Raw genomic sequence first — 15,302 nt, 5'->3', positions numbered from 1 at the left:
TCCAGTGAGACATTAACCCGAGAGCCCCGTCTGCCCTCTCAGGTGTATGTAAAAGATTCAATGGCCACAATTGGAAGGAGAGCAGGAGGGGGAGGAGATCTCCCCTGGTGTCCTGGTGCCTGATATTTATCCCTCAATCAACATCAGTGAAAACAGACACCCTGGCCATTGCCGTCTGTGGGAGCTTGCTATGCACAAATTGGTTGCCACGTTTCCTACAGTGCGACCACATTTCAGAAAGTGTTTCATTGGCAGTGGAACACTTTGAGACTCCATGAGGTGGTGGAAGGTGCTATATAAATGCAAGTTTATTTTTAAATCAACACACTCCTATTCTTACAGGCAGATTCTCCAGCAGGAGCAGGAGCCAGCTGACCTGAGGGTGGCGGGGAGAGGCAGTGCAAGAACTCCCAATGTGGTCCAATCTGCTTCCGTCCAAAGGCCACCGAATACATTGTGAGAACTGGCTATTTAAAGGGGGTGCCTTATCTTGCTTGTCTGAGAATCCATCCCTTTCCCCCTGTGAAATGCTGACTGAGAATAGATTTTGGGGCTGGTCAATGTACTGAAAGTACCTCTGCCATTGAAGATGTTTGTCTGTAAACAATTGATCTCACAAATTAATGGATGGATTTACCGAAACTTGGTACACCAACCATGCAAGAACTGTCCTATCTTTGGTGCAGTTCCGGATCCTGGAATTTTTTTGAAGGATCCGTTCACATTGGGAAATCAGGAGAATTGACTTTTTCTTTTCAATTGTTGTGGTTTGTTTAATTTCAAATGGCGATTGCTTTGGAATGTTGTGGATTGTCTCTGCTGCTGGGGTGGAATTTATCACAGCTGTCAAAATATCAGCAGAGTTTTCAGAGCAGGTTGTTGGCTGTGGATTAGCCTAAGGCTTCCTTGGTCTTAATAAAAACATTTATTTTTTTCAGCTTTGTCCTTACAGAGAATGTTTTCATCCCTATTTGTTTGTCTGTCTGTAACAATATATCTTAAAAACTAATGGATGGATTTGAACAAAACGTGGTACACAAATAGAGTATGGCCAAAGGAAGAAATGATTAGATGTAGTGAACATGCAAACTGGATCCAGGCACTGGATTTTTCATATTCAAATAGTGGGCCCTGTTTTCTGCACACAAAAGGAATTTGTCCAAGCATTTTGCCTTTTTAATTAAACAGGAGCTTGGGGGACAATTGTTCCCTGATGCATTCCCCATGGCAGCATCTCAACCAATCAGAGTCGACTTGCCATTTCTGAATTTGAACAAAAGCTTTGGGTAACTGTTCTCTGGTGCATTCTACATGGCAATGCCTGAACCAGTCGGGGTCCATTTGACAACCAATCAGCACCCTGTTTCTCAGACAGTATAAACTGTTGTTCACTTTGACATTTGGTATTCTTGCATCTATCCTAATGAGTGCAAGAAGAAAAGCTTTGACAGCATGTCTCTTTTTTCAGCAATATTCAAATGTTTAAAAGGATTTGATAACATTGGGAGATTGGTTGAAATAACATTTTTTTCTCCCCAACAATTCACTGTAAATAAGAACAACAAATTGGCTGAAAAGTCACATATGCTTGCACTAGCAAATTGGTTAATTTTAGTGGTAAATGTTCACGATCCGGACCATTTCCGGATTCAAAAATAAGTTATGTACATGTAGTTAAAAATTCTATTTATGAAATCACACAAACGACCGTTTCTGCTTACTGCGCAAAGGTAAAGGATTGTACAGGCATCAGCTAATCCCACACTCCCAATAAAGTATATAGTCTGGTGTCAGCTGATTATATAATCAGAAAAATGCTGATGTAATCTTATGACATCATCACAATAGAATGCGATGACATCAGCGGATTACACAATCCCATTGGAAAGGTTTGATGTCAGCTCAATCTTAGACATAAGTAGTGTAATGGGAAATGTACAGAACTGGACCAGTTTTCTTCAGTCAACAAACTCTGCTGCCCGTCTCCCAACTCACACTCAGTCCCATTCACCTATCACCCGCTGTGCTCACTGACCAATACTGGCTCCCACTCAAGCAATACCTCGATTTTAAAATTCTCCTCTTTTTCAAATCCCTCCCCAGCATCCTTTTTTTCAAATCACCACATGGTCTCACATCCCCCTCTCCCCATCTCTGTAATCTTCTCCATCCCTAAAACCCTCTGAGATATCTGTGCTCCACTAATTCTGGCCTCTTCAATATCTTCAATTGCATAACAACTGGGGGCTTTGCCTTCAGCTGCCTGGGTCCCACGCTCTGGAATTCCCTCCTTAAACCTCTCTGCCCCTTGATCTCTTGTGCTTCTTCAGGAAACTCCTTAAAACCAAGCTACAGGTCATCTCTTTATGTGGCTCGGTGTAAAATTTTGTTTAGTAATGGCACCTGTGAAGCAGATGATTAAAGGTGCTATACAAATGCAGGTTGTTTTTGTTGTTGTGGTTTAATCATGTTCAGCGGAGGTTGCTGTTGTCAAGCAGTCAAAATGCTTTCTTGCTGCCTCCTGAGAGAGCTATAGGAAGGCTGTTGACTACAATTGGCCATGCAATCTTCAATGTTTAAATATTTAGAGGATTGGAGACATTGTTATGTCGGTCCCTCAGAACTAAAGAGAAACTTGCCTCTTTAAATATATATACCAGGAAGAGGCTGAAATGAAATTTGACCCTTTTAACCTTCACAAAGACAGGAAGCTCAGATTCACAGGCTGCAGAAGGAGTCCATTTGGCCCATCATGCCCGTGCCATCTCTTTGAAAGGAATTTCTGATTCATCCAACTGCTCTCCTCTTTCCCTACAGCCCTGCAAATTCTTCCCTTTCAAATATTTACACCTTGGAAATAAATAATCGAATCTGCTTTCAGGCAGATCAGAACAACTCGCTGTGTGAAAAAAATAAAATTTACATAGAAACTAGGAGCAGGAGTAGGCCATTGGGCCCTTCGAGCCTGCTCCGCCATTCATTATGATCATGGCTGATCATCCAACTCAATAGCCTGCTCCTGCTTTTTCCCCATACCCTTTGACCCCTTTCACCCCAAGAGCTATATCTAACTCCTTGAAAACATACAATGCTTTGGTCTCAACTACTTTCCGTGGTAACGAATTCCACAGGCTCACCACTCTTTGGGTGAAGAAATTTCTCTTCATCTCAGTCCTAAATGGTCTACCCCATATCCTCAGACTGTGACCCCTGGTTCTGGACTCCCCCACCATCATCTCACCTTCTGGATCCTTTGCCAATTACCTTAGAGGGACTCACTTTCTGTTAAAACAGCCTGCCAATTCCTTTCACCCACTTTCCCTAAAGTGCATAAATCTAATCAAAAGTCCAGCAAAATCAAATATTTTTACTGATAAAATTTATTAATGTAACAGAACATGGTTTAAAAAAACCAGAAAATTACTTGAGGATCAAAGACAACCAGAGTAAAAGGATGTTTTAACAATGTTCTGGATCCAAATGGTTTCTTTTTGGCTCCTCTGTACCCTGTCCTCATGACTCCCCACTTTGGACACAGGAGCATTGAACCCCGGGGAGGTCACACCACCATCACTCCCTCCCTGATTGGCTGGAGACCCATTTCCCAGTCAGTCCTCCGGCACCTTCCTGTCTCCCTCTATTAGTGCGACGTCCCTCTATTAGTGCGACGTCCGTGGCAGTTTCCTAACTGGGCCACAAACCCTGTTATTCTCAGCTACATTGAGCCTTCAGCTCCATCGCCTGGCTGTCATTCACATGCGCAATAGAGAGACAGAAAGGCGTAGGAACTCAAATGGGAACTCAAAACTTTGGCTCTAAACCAACACTGTAACATTTGTCAGTCCTGTATGTGTTTTTTATACTAGGGTTTTTATTATTAGATTTAGGTGCTGGAGGCAAAGGGTGGGGGCTTTTAAAGGGTAACTTTCCCTTTCTAAATTTGTATTGTCTATCGTGTCAGCTGTGGCTCAGTGGATCTCACTCTTACTTCTGAGTCAGAAGGTTATTGGTTCCAGTCCCAATCCAGGGGCCCAAGAACAAAAATCAAAATCGACATTCCTGGTGCCAACACTGAGAGAGTGCCGCACTGTCAGAGCCGCTGTCCTTCAGTCGAGCAATACACCAAGGCCCTGTCTGCCCTCTCAGGTGGGTGTAGAAGAACCCACAGCCACTATTTCGAAGAAGGGCAGGAGAGTTATCTCCAGCAGGGACTGGGAGAGAAATCCTGGGCCCCAGTGCTTTTCCTGTTTCCAGGCTCTCAGGCTTCTCCGTGCAACAGACCTTTTAAGGGGCCAGAGAACGAAGACTGAATGGCTCACAGTTGTATCTGTTTGGTCATCAGCAAGTCCGAAGACTCTGCTGATTGCTGCTTCTCACCACAATATATTTTCAATATCTGCAACGCAACATAACTTTATCACGATATTTCTAACCTCAAAAAACTCAGAAAAAACAGCAAGATGGAGCGAGATAACAGGTAACTGGACAAAAGGACAATATTGAAGTATATGGAAAAGACTCTTGTGAATTATGTATAGTAAAACAGGTTACTGATTCACACTGAGCTCAATCTGCACTCCTGTCCTGGTGATCTCATCCCACAAATCCTGCTCACAGTAAACTTTCACCAGCAACGAAATAAACAGAACTCCAGCCAGGATTACACCCTCTGTTCGCACGATAATTATAGATGACAAAGGCCATCGAGTACTGTTCATCACATCTATCTCCATACACACATATGTATTAGGAGCAGGAGTAGGTCATTCACCCCCATGAGCCTGCTCCACCATTAGATAACATCCTCTACATTTCACCAATGACTACAACTCAAAAGTGCTGAATTGGCTGGAAAGTGATTCGGGGCATTGTGAAAGGTGCTGTATAAATGTAGGTTTTGTCTTTCTTTCATTATACCTGCATGCAGTGGGCAGAGTGACAGTAGCAATGGTGAAAGTGGAGGCCCAATGCTGATTATTTAAAGATAATTAATCACCGAGCAATCAACTGATGTTAGCAAAGTGGCTACAAAGGAATCACTACATTTACAAAAACAATTCAGATCTGTACCTAATCTACCCCCAAAACCCCTCTAGCTCCCCTGAACGTCCTTCCAACCATCCCCCCTTCTCCACCAAACTTCCCCGACCTCCCTCCAAATTTCCCCCAACCCCTTCCAAACTTCCCCAAATCCCTCCAACTTCCCTCCAAACCTTGACCTACCCCTCAAACCCCCTCCGAACTTTCCCCAACCCCCAAACTTCCCCACAACCCCTCTCAAAACCTACCCCCAACCACCCCTTCAACCTACCCCCACATCCCCCAAACTCCCTCCCACATCCCCCAAACCCCCTCCAAACTTCCCCCAACCCCCTCTAAACATGCCCCCTCCCTTCCCCCCACCCTCCCTTCCCCCCACCCCTCCTTCCCCCCCACCCACCCCTCCCCCCCACCACCTACCCACAACAGCATCCAATTGGTTGTAAAATTACAGGGATTTGACTGACTATTTCTCAAGCAGGAAAACTCTCAGTTTCTGCTGCTGTTGCTTCTCACCTTCGGGCAGCTTTGTGGTTTCCTGGCGGGCTTTTCAAAAAAATTGGAATTGCAAAGCTGCCTGAAGGTCAGAGGCAGCAGCAGCGACTCGTGAAATTGACCTGACACTGACAGACTGACTTAGAAAATATCAGAACGCTCAGCCTGACAGATCTGTTTTTTAAGCTGGTCTGTCAGGTCTGTAGCTCTAGCTGCTCAGTGAGGACGATGCAAAACTGTTTGAAACAACGAGCCCGGCCCACACCTACTCACCTCCCCCACCCACAACATCCCAGGTCCTGCTGTTTGGTACTGTCTGAACCCCACTCTCCCGGGCCTTGATTCCTGGTGTCTTGGGCCAATATTTATCCTTCAATCAACATAACCACAAACATATCATTTGGGTCATTATCACATTTCTGTTTGTGGGATCTTGCTGTGTGCAAATTGGCTGCTGAGTTTCCTACATTACACCAGTGACTACATTTCAAAAGTGGCTGTAAAACGCTTTGAAACATCCTGTGGTTGTGAAAGGCGCTATAGAAATGCAAATCCTTGTTTAATTGTCAGCAAATTTGGATACATTACACTCAGTCCCTCATCTCGATCATTCATGAGGATTGAGACCTCATTTTGTGTATGAACCTCCTGGTTGACACCTTTCCGAATGCTTTTTGAAAATCCAAATACACCACACGCAAGATGAGGAATTATTTGTTTTAAAAACACAGCGAGTTGTTACGATTTGGAATCCACTGCCTCAAAACCGACTGGAAGTAAATTCAACTGTATCGTTCAAAAGGGAACTGGACAGATTCTTGAAAGAAAAAAAAAATTGCAGGGCAATGGGATTAATTGGAAAACTCTTTCAAAGAGCCTCCAATTGCCTCCTACTGTGCTCTATGAGCCTCATGTGCATTTAAAGGATCTTCAGTTGTGGGTGACATATTAAAGCAATCAGTGCCTCCTATTCTCTGTATGTTTAGTTTAACACTTCAATCTCCCCTTCACATTCTCTGAAGTGGCAGATGGAGTTTAATACAGGGAAAGTTGAGGTGATGTAATTTGGCAGAAGGGACAGGTAGAGGCAACACAGGCGTAATGGCACAGTTCCAAAGAGTGAGCAGGGACAGAGGGACCTGGGGGTTCATGTGCAGAGATCTTTGAAGGTGGCAGGACACAGTGAGAGAGGAATTAGCAAAGCATGGGGGATCTTGAGCTTCAGAAATAGAGAGCTTGGGTTGGATCTTCGGTACCGAGGTGGATAGCTTGGATCTGGAAATTTCCCAATTGCCGGACCTGCCTCGGTCTAAAGGTTCCCAAATGTTGTGATCTTCACTCGGGGGCAGGGGGAGGGGGGGGGGCGGGTGGTGCTTTGAGGTGGCGGTTATGGATGGAGTTGGTTGCTGTGCCACCGGAATCGGAGCTTAGGCGGTTAACAGGATGCCCGAGCACTGAGGTGAGCTGGTTAAAAGGCCTGCCTCCATTCTCTGGGCTTGATCCCAGTTGCATTGTTAACTTTTGGAATCTCTGGTCCTCACCAGTGGCACCCACATGCCAAGAGAATGTTTTAAAAATAAATTAATAGACATGATTATTTGGAATAATTGCCCACCCACCAGGGGCAGCAACCCAACACAATTCCTCCTCACTAATTGCAAGTGAGCCAATTGCAAGCCCCCTCCTGACCCCAAGGCCCTTATACACTCCATGCCAGCTCATGCCAACTCTTGCCATGGCACAGACCCCCCATAGCCCCTTATACACTCCATGCCAGCTCATGCCAACTCTTGCCATGGCACGGACCCCCCATAGCCCCTTTTACCCTACATCCCAACTCACATTATTCACCATGGGCAGACCCCAGGAGCCAGGTTGAGATTAAATAAAATAAAGTTCTAAAAATCTAAAATTAAACAAAACTCCCATTCTTGAAACCTTATTCAAAACTTTTGTTTAATCTCATATAAAAACCAACATACTTCTGTCCATACCACTTCAAAGGCAGCTAAACCCTTAATGGTCTCTTTAAGTTGTCAAAGTGTGGACTCAGAACAGCTGCTGAGATGACTGTAGGTTTTGGAAGTCAGCCAAGCATTCATAAATAGCCCTTAGGGAAATGCCAGCAATTACTGAAACTGCTGGGACTGATGCTACATTGTATAGCCAACTATTTTTTTCACTTACACTGACAGCTGCAGACGAAGTCAGGAGAGCAGGGGATTTAAAAAAGACTTTCGATCATGACAGTTAAACAGACCCTATCCACCCAACAAGAGTCTTTACGTCTACTCCATAAAGTCATGACTTTCACAATATGAGTTAACTCCCTTGCAGAAGGCAAAATGGTGCCTGTTTGAACTCAGTGCTGAGTTCAGATGGCTCTGCTGAGTTCAGGTTCAACTTGGGTGTGAATCAAGCACTGCCCCTGTCCCCTACTGGCAAAAATTGGATCTGTGAAAAATGGGAGTGGGACTTCCGCATCCGGGTCCCACCCACAATTTTTGAAGGTAGGTGAGTTTTTCTGACTCTGAAAATCCAGGTCATTGAGTAAAAAAGCAGGGAAGTGACATTGGACCATCATAAAGCTCTGATACTCTGAAGCCAAAATGGACATGTCCAGGCATTGCAACATTTTTGAATCCAACTAAATGCTGAGGTCACGAGCTTTCTGGTGAATTCTCCATGGCAACAACTTGACCAATCGCAACTGACTTGCCAACTAATCAGCACCCTTTTCTCACGCAGTATAAATAGTTGCTCCCTTTGAAATTTGGTGTTCTTGTGTTTGTCCTGATAAGTGCAATATGAAAACTTCAAGAGCATGTCTCTTTTTGCAGCAATAAATGACCTTCATCAGCTTCTGTGGAACATTTCAGTGGAAATGTGCACTCCCAGACCACTGGAAACAAAGTTGTAAGACTGGCCAGTACAGCAGAAAGAAACCCTTTGACCTTCCCACTTCACCAACTGTCAGAATGAACATGGTTCAGTCTTGAATGTGATTGACAGCAGCAATCACAGCAGAATCCAACCCCTGTAATCACTGGTGAACTCGCTGGTGTCTCAGCAGGTGAGATGACCGAGTGAATCGTTTCCCACACATGGAGCAGGTGAACGGCCTCTCCCCAGTGTGAACACCCTGGTGTCGCAGTAGGGTGGATGAATCACTGAATCCCTTCCCACACTCACAGCAGATGAAAGGCCTCTCCCCAGTGTGAACTCGCTGGTGTGTGAGCAGGTTGGTTAACTGAGTGAAACCCTTCCCACACATGGAGCAGCTGAATGGCCTCTCCCCCGTGTGAACTCGCCGGTGCTTCCGCAAGATGGATGGATCAGCAAATCCCTTCCCACACTCAGAGCAGGTGAATGGCCTCTCCCCAGTGTGAGCTCGCTGGTGTCGCAGAAGGTTGCATAATCGGCTGAATTGCTTCCCACATACAGAGCAGTTGAATAATTTGTCCCCAGTATGAACTCGCTGGTGTATCAGCAGGCTGGATGAATCACTGAAACCTTTCCCACATTTGGAGCAGGTGAACGGTCTCTCCCCCGTGTGAACTCGCTGGTGTGTCCGCAGATTGGAAGAGTTAGTGAATCCCTTCCCACAATCAGAGCAGGTGAACGGCCTCTCCCCGGTGTGAAGTCGCTGGTGTATCTGCAGGTGGGATAACTGAGTGAATCCCTTTCCACAATCAGAGCAGGTGAACGGCCTCTCCCCAGTGTGAATGCGGCGATGAGATTCCAGCGCAGATGGGGACCGGAATCCCTTCCCACATTCCCCACATTTGCATGGTTTCTCCATGGTTCGGGTGTCCTTGCATTCCTTGAGGTAAGATGTTTAACTGAAGCCTCATCCACAAACAGTACACGTGTTCGGTCTCTCCCAGCTGTGAATGGTGCAATGTTTCTTCAGTCTGTGCATCTGGTTAAAGTTTTCTCCAAAGTCAGTGCATTGGAACTCTCTCACGTGTGTGTGTACGCGAGCTTCTTGGTGATTTTCCAGACACAGTGACTTTTAAAATCTGTTGAAGCAGACAGAACAAACATTTCTCTTTCTAGTTCAAAGACTGATGATATTGAGCTCCCATAAATCAAGTCAGGTCTGGATGTAATGTTTGGTTTGCGATTTCTGTCTTTACATCCTCCATTTCTAATATCCTGTAAATGGAGTTAGTTTCTCAAAGTCATCACTGTCAGTACAGGATAGAAATTCAGAACACACAAGTCTACTTTCTATGGAACATTCTTTCCTCTTTCATTCCCCAAAGACTGTCAATCTCGATCCCACATATTCTCCATCCAATCTCAATCTGCTGACCTAACAGATCCATGCCCATCGCTTCCTGTCCAGGACACAGAGACCTGAAAATGTTCAGGCAGGCTGCTGGACATGGAACTCACTGTGTGGTGGAAGTGGAGATGGTCAATGATATGAAAATGAAACTGGGTGTGCACTTGAAGGAAATAAACTTGCAGGGGAACGGGGATATAGAAGGGAAATAGGACTGACTGGGTTACTCTACAGAGAATCAGCTTGGATTTGAATTACTGAATGGACTCCTTCTGTGCCATAATGACTGACTCTGAATATATAACATAGCACAGTGCTATGTTACAAGACTAGAAATAATAATAAATTAACTTTATGACAGAATCATAAATAACATATCTAATATATATCATATAAAAACACCAGGCATATCTCTGTCCTATATTACTTTACTGTCCCCTTAAATGTCAGCCATCTCCTGGGGAATCCACCACTTTAATTGTGAACATGAGGAAAGAGGCCATCCTTTTAGCCAGACAAATAAATGTGTCAAGCCGAGGGAGCAAAGGATGCCTGGATGAGTGCAGTTCCAACAAAACTCAAGAAGCTTGACACCATCCAGGACAAAGCAGCCCTCTTGATTGGCACCCCATCCACAAACCTTCACTCCCTCCACCACCGACGAACAGTAGCAGCTGTGCGTACCATCTATAAGATGCACTGCAGGAATCCACCGAGGCTCCTTCGATAGCATTTTCCAAACCCACGACTACTACCATCTAGAAGGACAAGGGCAGCAGTTGGATGGGAACACCGCCACCTGGAAGTTCCCCTCCAAATCACTCACCTTCCTGACTTGGAAATATATCCCGTTCCTTCACTGTCACTGGGTCAACTTCCTTACATCACTGTGGCTGTACCTACACCACATGGACTGCAGCGGTTCAAGAAGGCAGCTCACCACCACCTTCTCAAGGGCAACTAGGGATGGGCAGTAAATGCTGCCCCAGCCAGTGAAGCCCACATCCCGTGAATGAATAAAAGAACCAATGTCCTGCCTGATACAAACTGGCTCTTCATTGATCTGGGAGCTGCGGCCCCGCTCGGTGCAAACGGGGGAGGGGGGAACCGGTCAGTTTATTTCCGGGGTTTGCGGTTTACACAACATGTTTCCGGAGCCTCTCCGTCCACCCGCCGGATCCATCGCTCCCTCCGCCCCGCCATCCCCACCTTTATCCATTGTGGACCCGTCTGCCCATCGCCATTACCCGCACTGCGCATGCTTCAGTCACTGCCCGCCCCCGCCCCTCATTCATTTCGATTGGTTGGAGGACCAGCCACTCCTGTAGGTTCCTCCAGTTCCCCCTCCCTTTCCCTATTGGTCCGGAGCTGCCGTCAATCACCCGGGCATTGTGACGATTTCAAACGCTGAGAGCGGCCACAGACTCAGCCTGACTTGCTGATTCTTGGCAGCATTTTCTGTTTGGGAATTAGAGCTAGAGATGGATGGTCAGTTCCCCTTTGTCCGGGGGGGATTCACACTCATTTCCCCAGTGCAGTGATTATCACGTTTACTTTATATGAGAAAGTCCCCGGTTCAATCCTGGCTGAAAACTTTGTGTTTAACATTGTTACTGATGAGGCATTAACAGTGAGTTTAGTTTCATGTCGAACAGGGTGACAGTTACTGTTGTCTCATTCCAGAAAAAACTGATCCACTCTGACCCAAAAACAAAATACTGTAATACTCTAGGTGGAAATCTGACCTAGAACTAGGGGGTCACTGTTTAAAAATAAGGGGTGGCCCATTTAAGACAGAGATGAGTTTTTTTTCTCGCAGAGGGTCATGAGTCTTTGCAACTCTCTTCCTCAAAAGGCAGTGGGGAGTCTTCGAATCTTTTTAAGGCAGAGCTGGATAGGTTCTTGATAAGCAAGGGGGGGGGCGAAAGGTTATCGGGTGTAGACGGGAATGAGGTTACAATCAGATGAGCCATGATCTCATTGAATGGCAGAGCAGGCTCGAGGGGCCGAGTGGCCTATTCCTGCTCCTAATTTGTATGTTCGCACAACCACAAAACAAACTATTGGACAACCTCAGCAGGTCAAACAACATCTATGGAGAAGGAAACAGAGTGAATGCTTCATGTCGGTAACCTTTTATCCAAACTTGAAAAAAATTAAAGATCTCACAGTTTACCAGCAAGTGCAAAGTCAGCAAAAAGAGAGGGCGAGGACGGTGGGGTCGAAGGTTTTTTTAATGATGGGAGACAACAGTGGATTTAAAGGTGAGAGGGACAGTACCAAAAGAGAGAGAGAACCGTTAAGGATGTCGTCTAAAATTTGGAAGTTGGATGGTCAGCAGTTTAGTGAGAATAGTGTCAAGGAAGCAGAAGGCACGTCTCAGAGGCAAGATGAGCTCTGAGTGAGATAGAAGATAGGAGAGAAACTGGAGAAAGATGCAAGTTAGGGGAACAGGCAGGTGTTTGTGTGGCCGTAGAAGTGACTCCAGGATGGTATGTTGCCTCCCTGGTGCCAGGGTCAAGGATGTCACAGAGCGGCTGCAGGACATTCTTTTGGGGGAGGGTGATCAGCCAGAGGTCGTGGTCCACATTGGTACCAATGACTTAGGGAGGAAGGGGGATTTAGTCCTGCAATCAGAATTTAGGGAGCTAAGTAGAAAATTAACAAGCAGGGCCTCAGCTGTAGTAACCTCCGGATTACTCCCAGAGCCATGTGCTAGTGATTACAGAAGTAGGAGGGTAAGGCAGATGAATGCATGGCTGGAAAAGTGGTGCCGGAGGGAGGGCTTTAGATTCCTGGGACAGGCTCTGGGAGAGTTGGCACCTGTAGAAGCCAGATGGGTTGCACCTGAACAGAGCCGGGACTGAGCTCCTTGCAGGGCATTTTGCTAGTGCTGTTGGGAGGGCTTCAAACTAGCTCAGCAGGAGTGTAGGAATCAAGAGAAAATATTAGAGAGGAATACCAGGGTGCACAAAATACTGGGAGGGACAGAGAGTACTAGTTTAGAAAAGAGTAAGTTAATAGGTAAAGTCGGGGCAAGGGAGAAAGTAACAAAAGCCAAATCAGGGTTATTATGCATGCATGTGAATGCACAGAGAATAGTAAATAAGATTGGGGAGTTACAGGTGCAGACTGCCATGTGGAAATGTGATGTTGTGGCAATAACAGACCTGGCTCAAGGAAGGGCAGAACTGGGTGTTAAATATTCCCGAGTACAAGGTGTTCAGAAGAGACAGGAAAGGAAGGAAAGGATGAGGGGTGGTGGTATTGGTTAAGGAGACCATTGCAGTGCTGGAGAAAGAGGATGTCCCAGGGGGTTCAAGGACAGAATCAATTTGGCTAAGGTTAAGGAGCAAAAAGGGTGCAATTACATTGCTTGGTGTAGCCTATAGACCGCCAACTAGTGGGAAGGATGTAGAGGAACAAATCTCATGGAAATTACAGAGAAATGCAGGCATTATAGAGTAGTTATAATGGGGGACTTTAATTACCCGAATATAGATAGGGACACTGGTAGTGTAAAGGGCGGAGAGGGACAAAGGTTCCTAAATTGTGTTCAGGAGAATTTTCTCCAGAAGTATGTGTCTAATCCACTGTTGGACCTGGTTCTTGGAAATTAGGTTGGCCAAGTAGATCAAGTGTCAGTGGGGGAACATTTAGGAGACAGTGATTATTGTATTGCATGTTTTAGGATGACGATGAGAAAAGCACGATAGGCAATCCAGAGTAAGAATAATTAACTGGACAAGAGCCGACTTCAATGGAGCAAGAATGGAGCTGGGCCAGGTAGACTGGAACAAAAGATTGGCAGGAAAAACTGTAGCTGAACAATGGGCTACCTTTAAAAAATGAATTGGGTCGGGCACAGTCAAGTATTTAGATATTCACCTGAGTTGCCATAGCCTCCAGGGCTATGGGTCAAGTGCTGGAAAATGGGATTAGTGTAGTTAGATCTTTGTTGACCAGCTCAGACACGATGGGCTGAATGGCCTCCTTCTGTGCTGTAAACGTCCATGAATCTATATACCATCTAAAGGGAAAGGTGGGGCTGACAAATCCAGAGCTCTCTGGATGAAAAAGGAGATTGAAATTAAGATAAAAAGAAAAAGTGCACTTATGACAGGTGACAGGTAGAAAATACAATTGAGAACCAAGTCGAATGCAAAAGGTTCAGAGGGGAGGTGAAAAAGCACATGAGAGAAGCGAAGAGGGATTATGAGAAGAGACTGGCAGCCAACATAAAGGGGAATCCCAAAGTCTTCTACAGGCATATAAATAGTAAAAGGTTGGTAAAAAGAGGAGTATGGCTGATTGGGGACTGAAAAGGGAATTTACGCATGGACAAAGGGGTCATGGCTGAGGTATTAAATGAATACTTTGCATCCGTCTTTACCAAGGAGGTAGATGCTACCCAGGCCATGGTGACAGACTCTGAAGGGTTCAAAGTTGATAAGGAGGAAGTGTTGAATAGACTATCGGTACTTAAACTTGACAAGGTACTGGGACCAAATGAGATGCATCCAAGGATATTGAAAGAAGTGAGAGTAGAAATTTCATGGGCACTGGCCATAGTCTTTCAGTCTTCCTTAAACTCAGGGGTGGTGCTAGAGAACTGAAAAATTGTAAACATTATGCCCTTGTTCAAAAAAAGGTTCCAAGGATAAGCCCAGCAATTACAGACCAGTCAGTTTAACTTCAGTAGTGGGCAAGATTCTAGAAACAATTATTCGGGATAGAATTAATAGTCACATAGGAAAATATGTGTTGATAAGGGAGAATCAACATGGATTACTAAAGTTTAACTAACTTGCTGGAGTTTCTCGAAGAGGTAACAGAAAAGGTGAATGAGGGTAATGCAGTTGATGTGGTGTATATGGACTGTCAAAACGCATTTGACACAGTGTCACACAACAGACTTGTGAGAAAAGTTATTGCTCATGGAATAAAAGGGACAGTAGCAATGTGGATACAAAATTGGTTGAAAACTAGGAAGCAGAGAGTAATGGTCAATGGATATTTTTCAGGCTGTAGGAAGGTTTGTAGTGGAGTTCCCCAGGGGCTGGTATTGGGACCCTTGCTTTTCCTGATATATATTAACGATCTAGATCTTGGTGTGCAGGGAACAATTTCAAAGTTTGCAGACGATATGCAAGTTGGGAGTGTTGTGGACTGCGAGGAGGACGGTGTGGAACTTCAAGAGGACAGACAAGTTGGTGGAGTGGGCAGATAGATGGCAGATGAAGTTCAATGCGGAGAAATTTGAGGTGATGCATTTTGGTAGGAAGAACATGGGGATATAGGAGCAGAAAGACCTGGGTGTATATGTGTATAGATCACTGAAGGTGGCAGGACAGGTGGAGAGAGCAATTAGTAAAGCTTATAGTGCCCTGGGCTTTATTAATAGGGACATAGAGTACAAGGGCAGGCAGGTTATGCTGGATTTATATAAGACACTCACCAGACCTCAGTTGGAATA

At 45.3% G+C, this 15,302-nt stretch overlaps 2 protein-coding genes across 2 annotated transcripts in view; one reads left to right on the top strand and one right to left on the bottom strand.

The window, feature by feature from the left end:
- Positions 1–15,302, top strand: part of LOC144673248 (uncharacterized) — a 68,969-nt gene that overhangs the window by 1,467 nt on the left and 52,200 nt on the right. The gene's annotated exons all lie outside the window — the stretch shown is intronic.
- Positions 7,457–9,550, bottom strand: LOC144673241 (uncharacterized). The gene has a single exon (XM_078535169.1). It carries the CDS (start codon positions 9,335–9,337, stop codon positions 8,579–8,581), a length of 759 nt encoding a protein of 252 aa, XP_078391295.1. The 5' UTR covers positions 9,338–9,550; the 3' UTR covers positions 7,457–8,578.

This window comes from Cetorhinus maximus, unplaced genomic scaffold (assembly GCF_964194155.1).
Source record: "Cetorhinus maximus unplaced genomic scaffold, sCetMax3.hap1.1 HAP1_SCAFFOLD_320, whole genome shotgun sequence".
Classification (NCBI taxonomy): Eukaryota; Metazoa; Chordata; class Chondrichthyes; order Lamniformes; family Cetorhinidae; genus Cetorhinus; species Cetorhinus maximus.
Note: the sequence above shows the minus strand (reverse complement) of the source record. Positions and strands in the feature narration are given on the sequence as shown.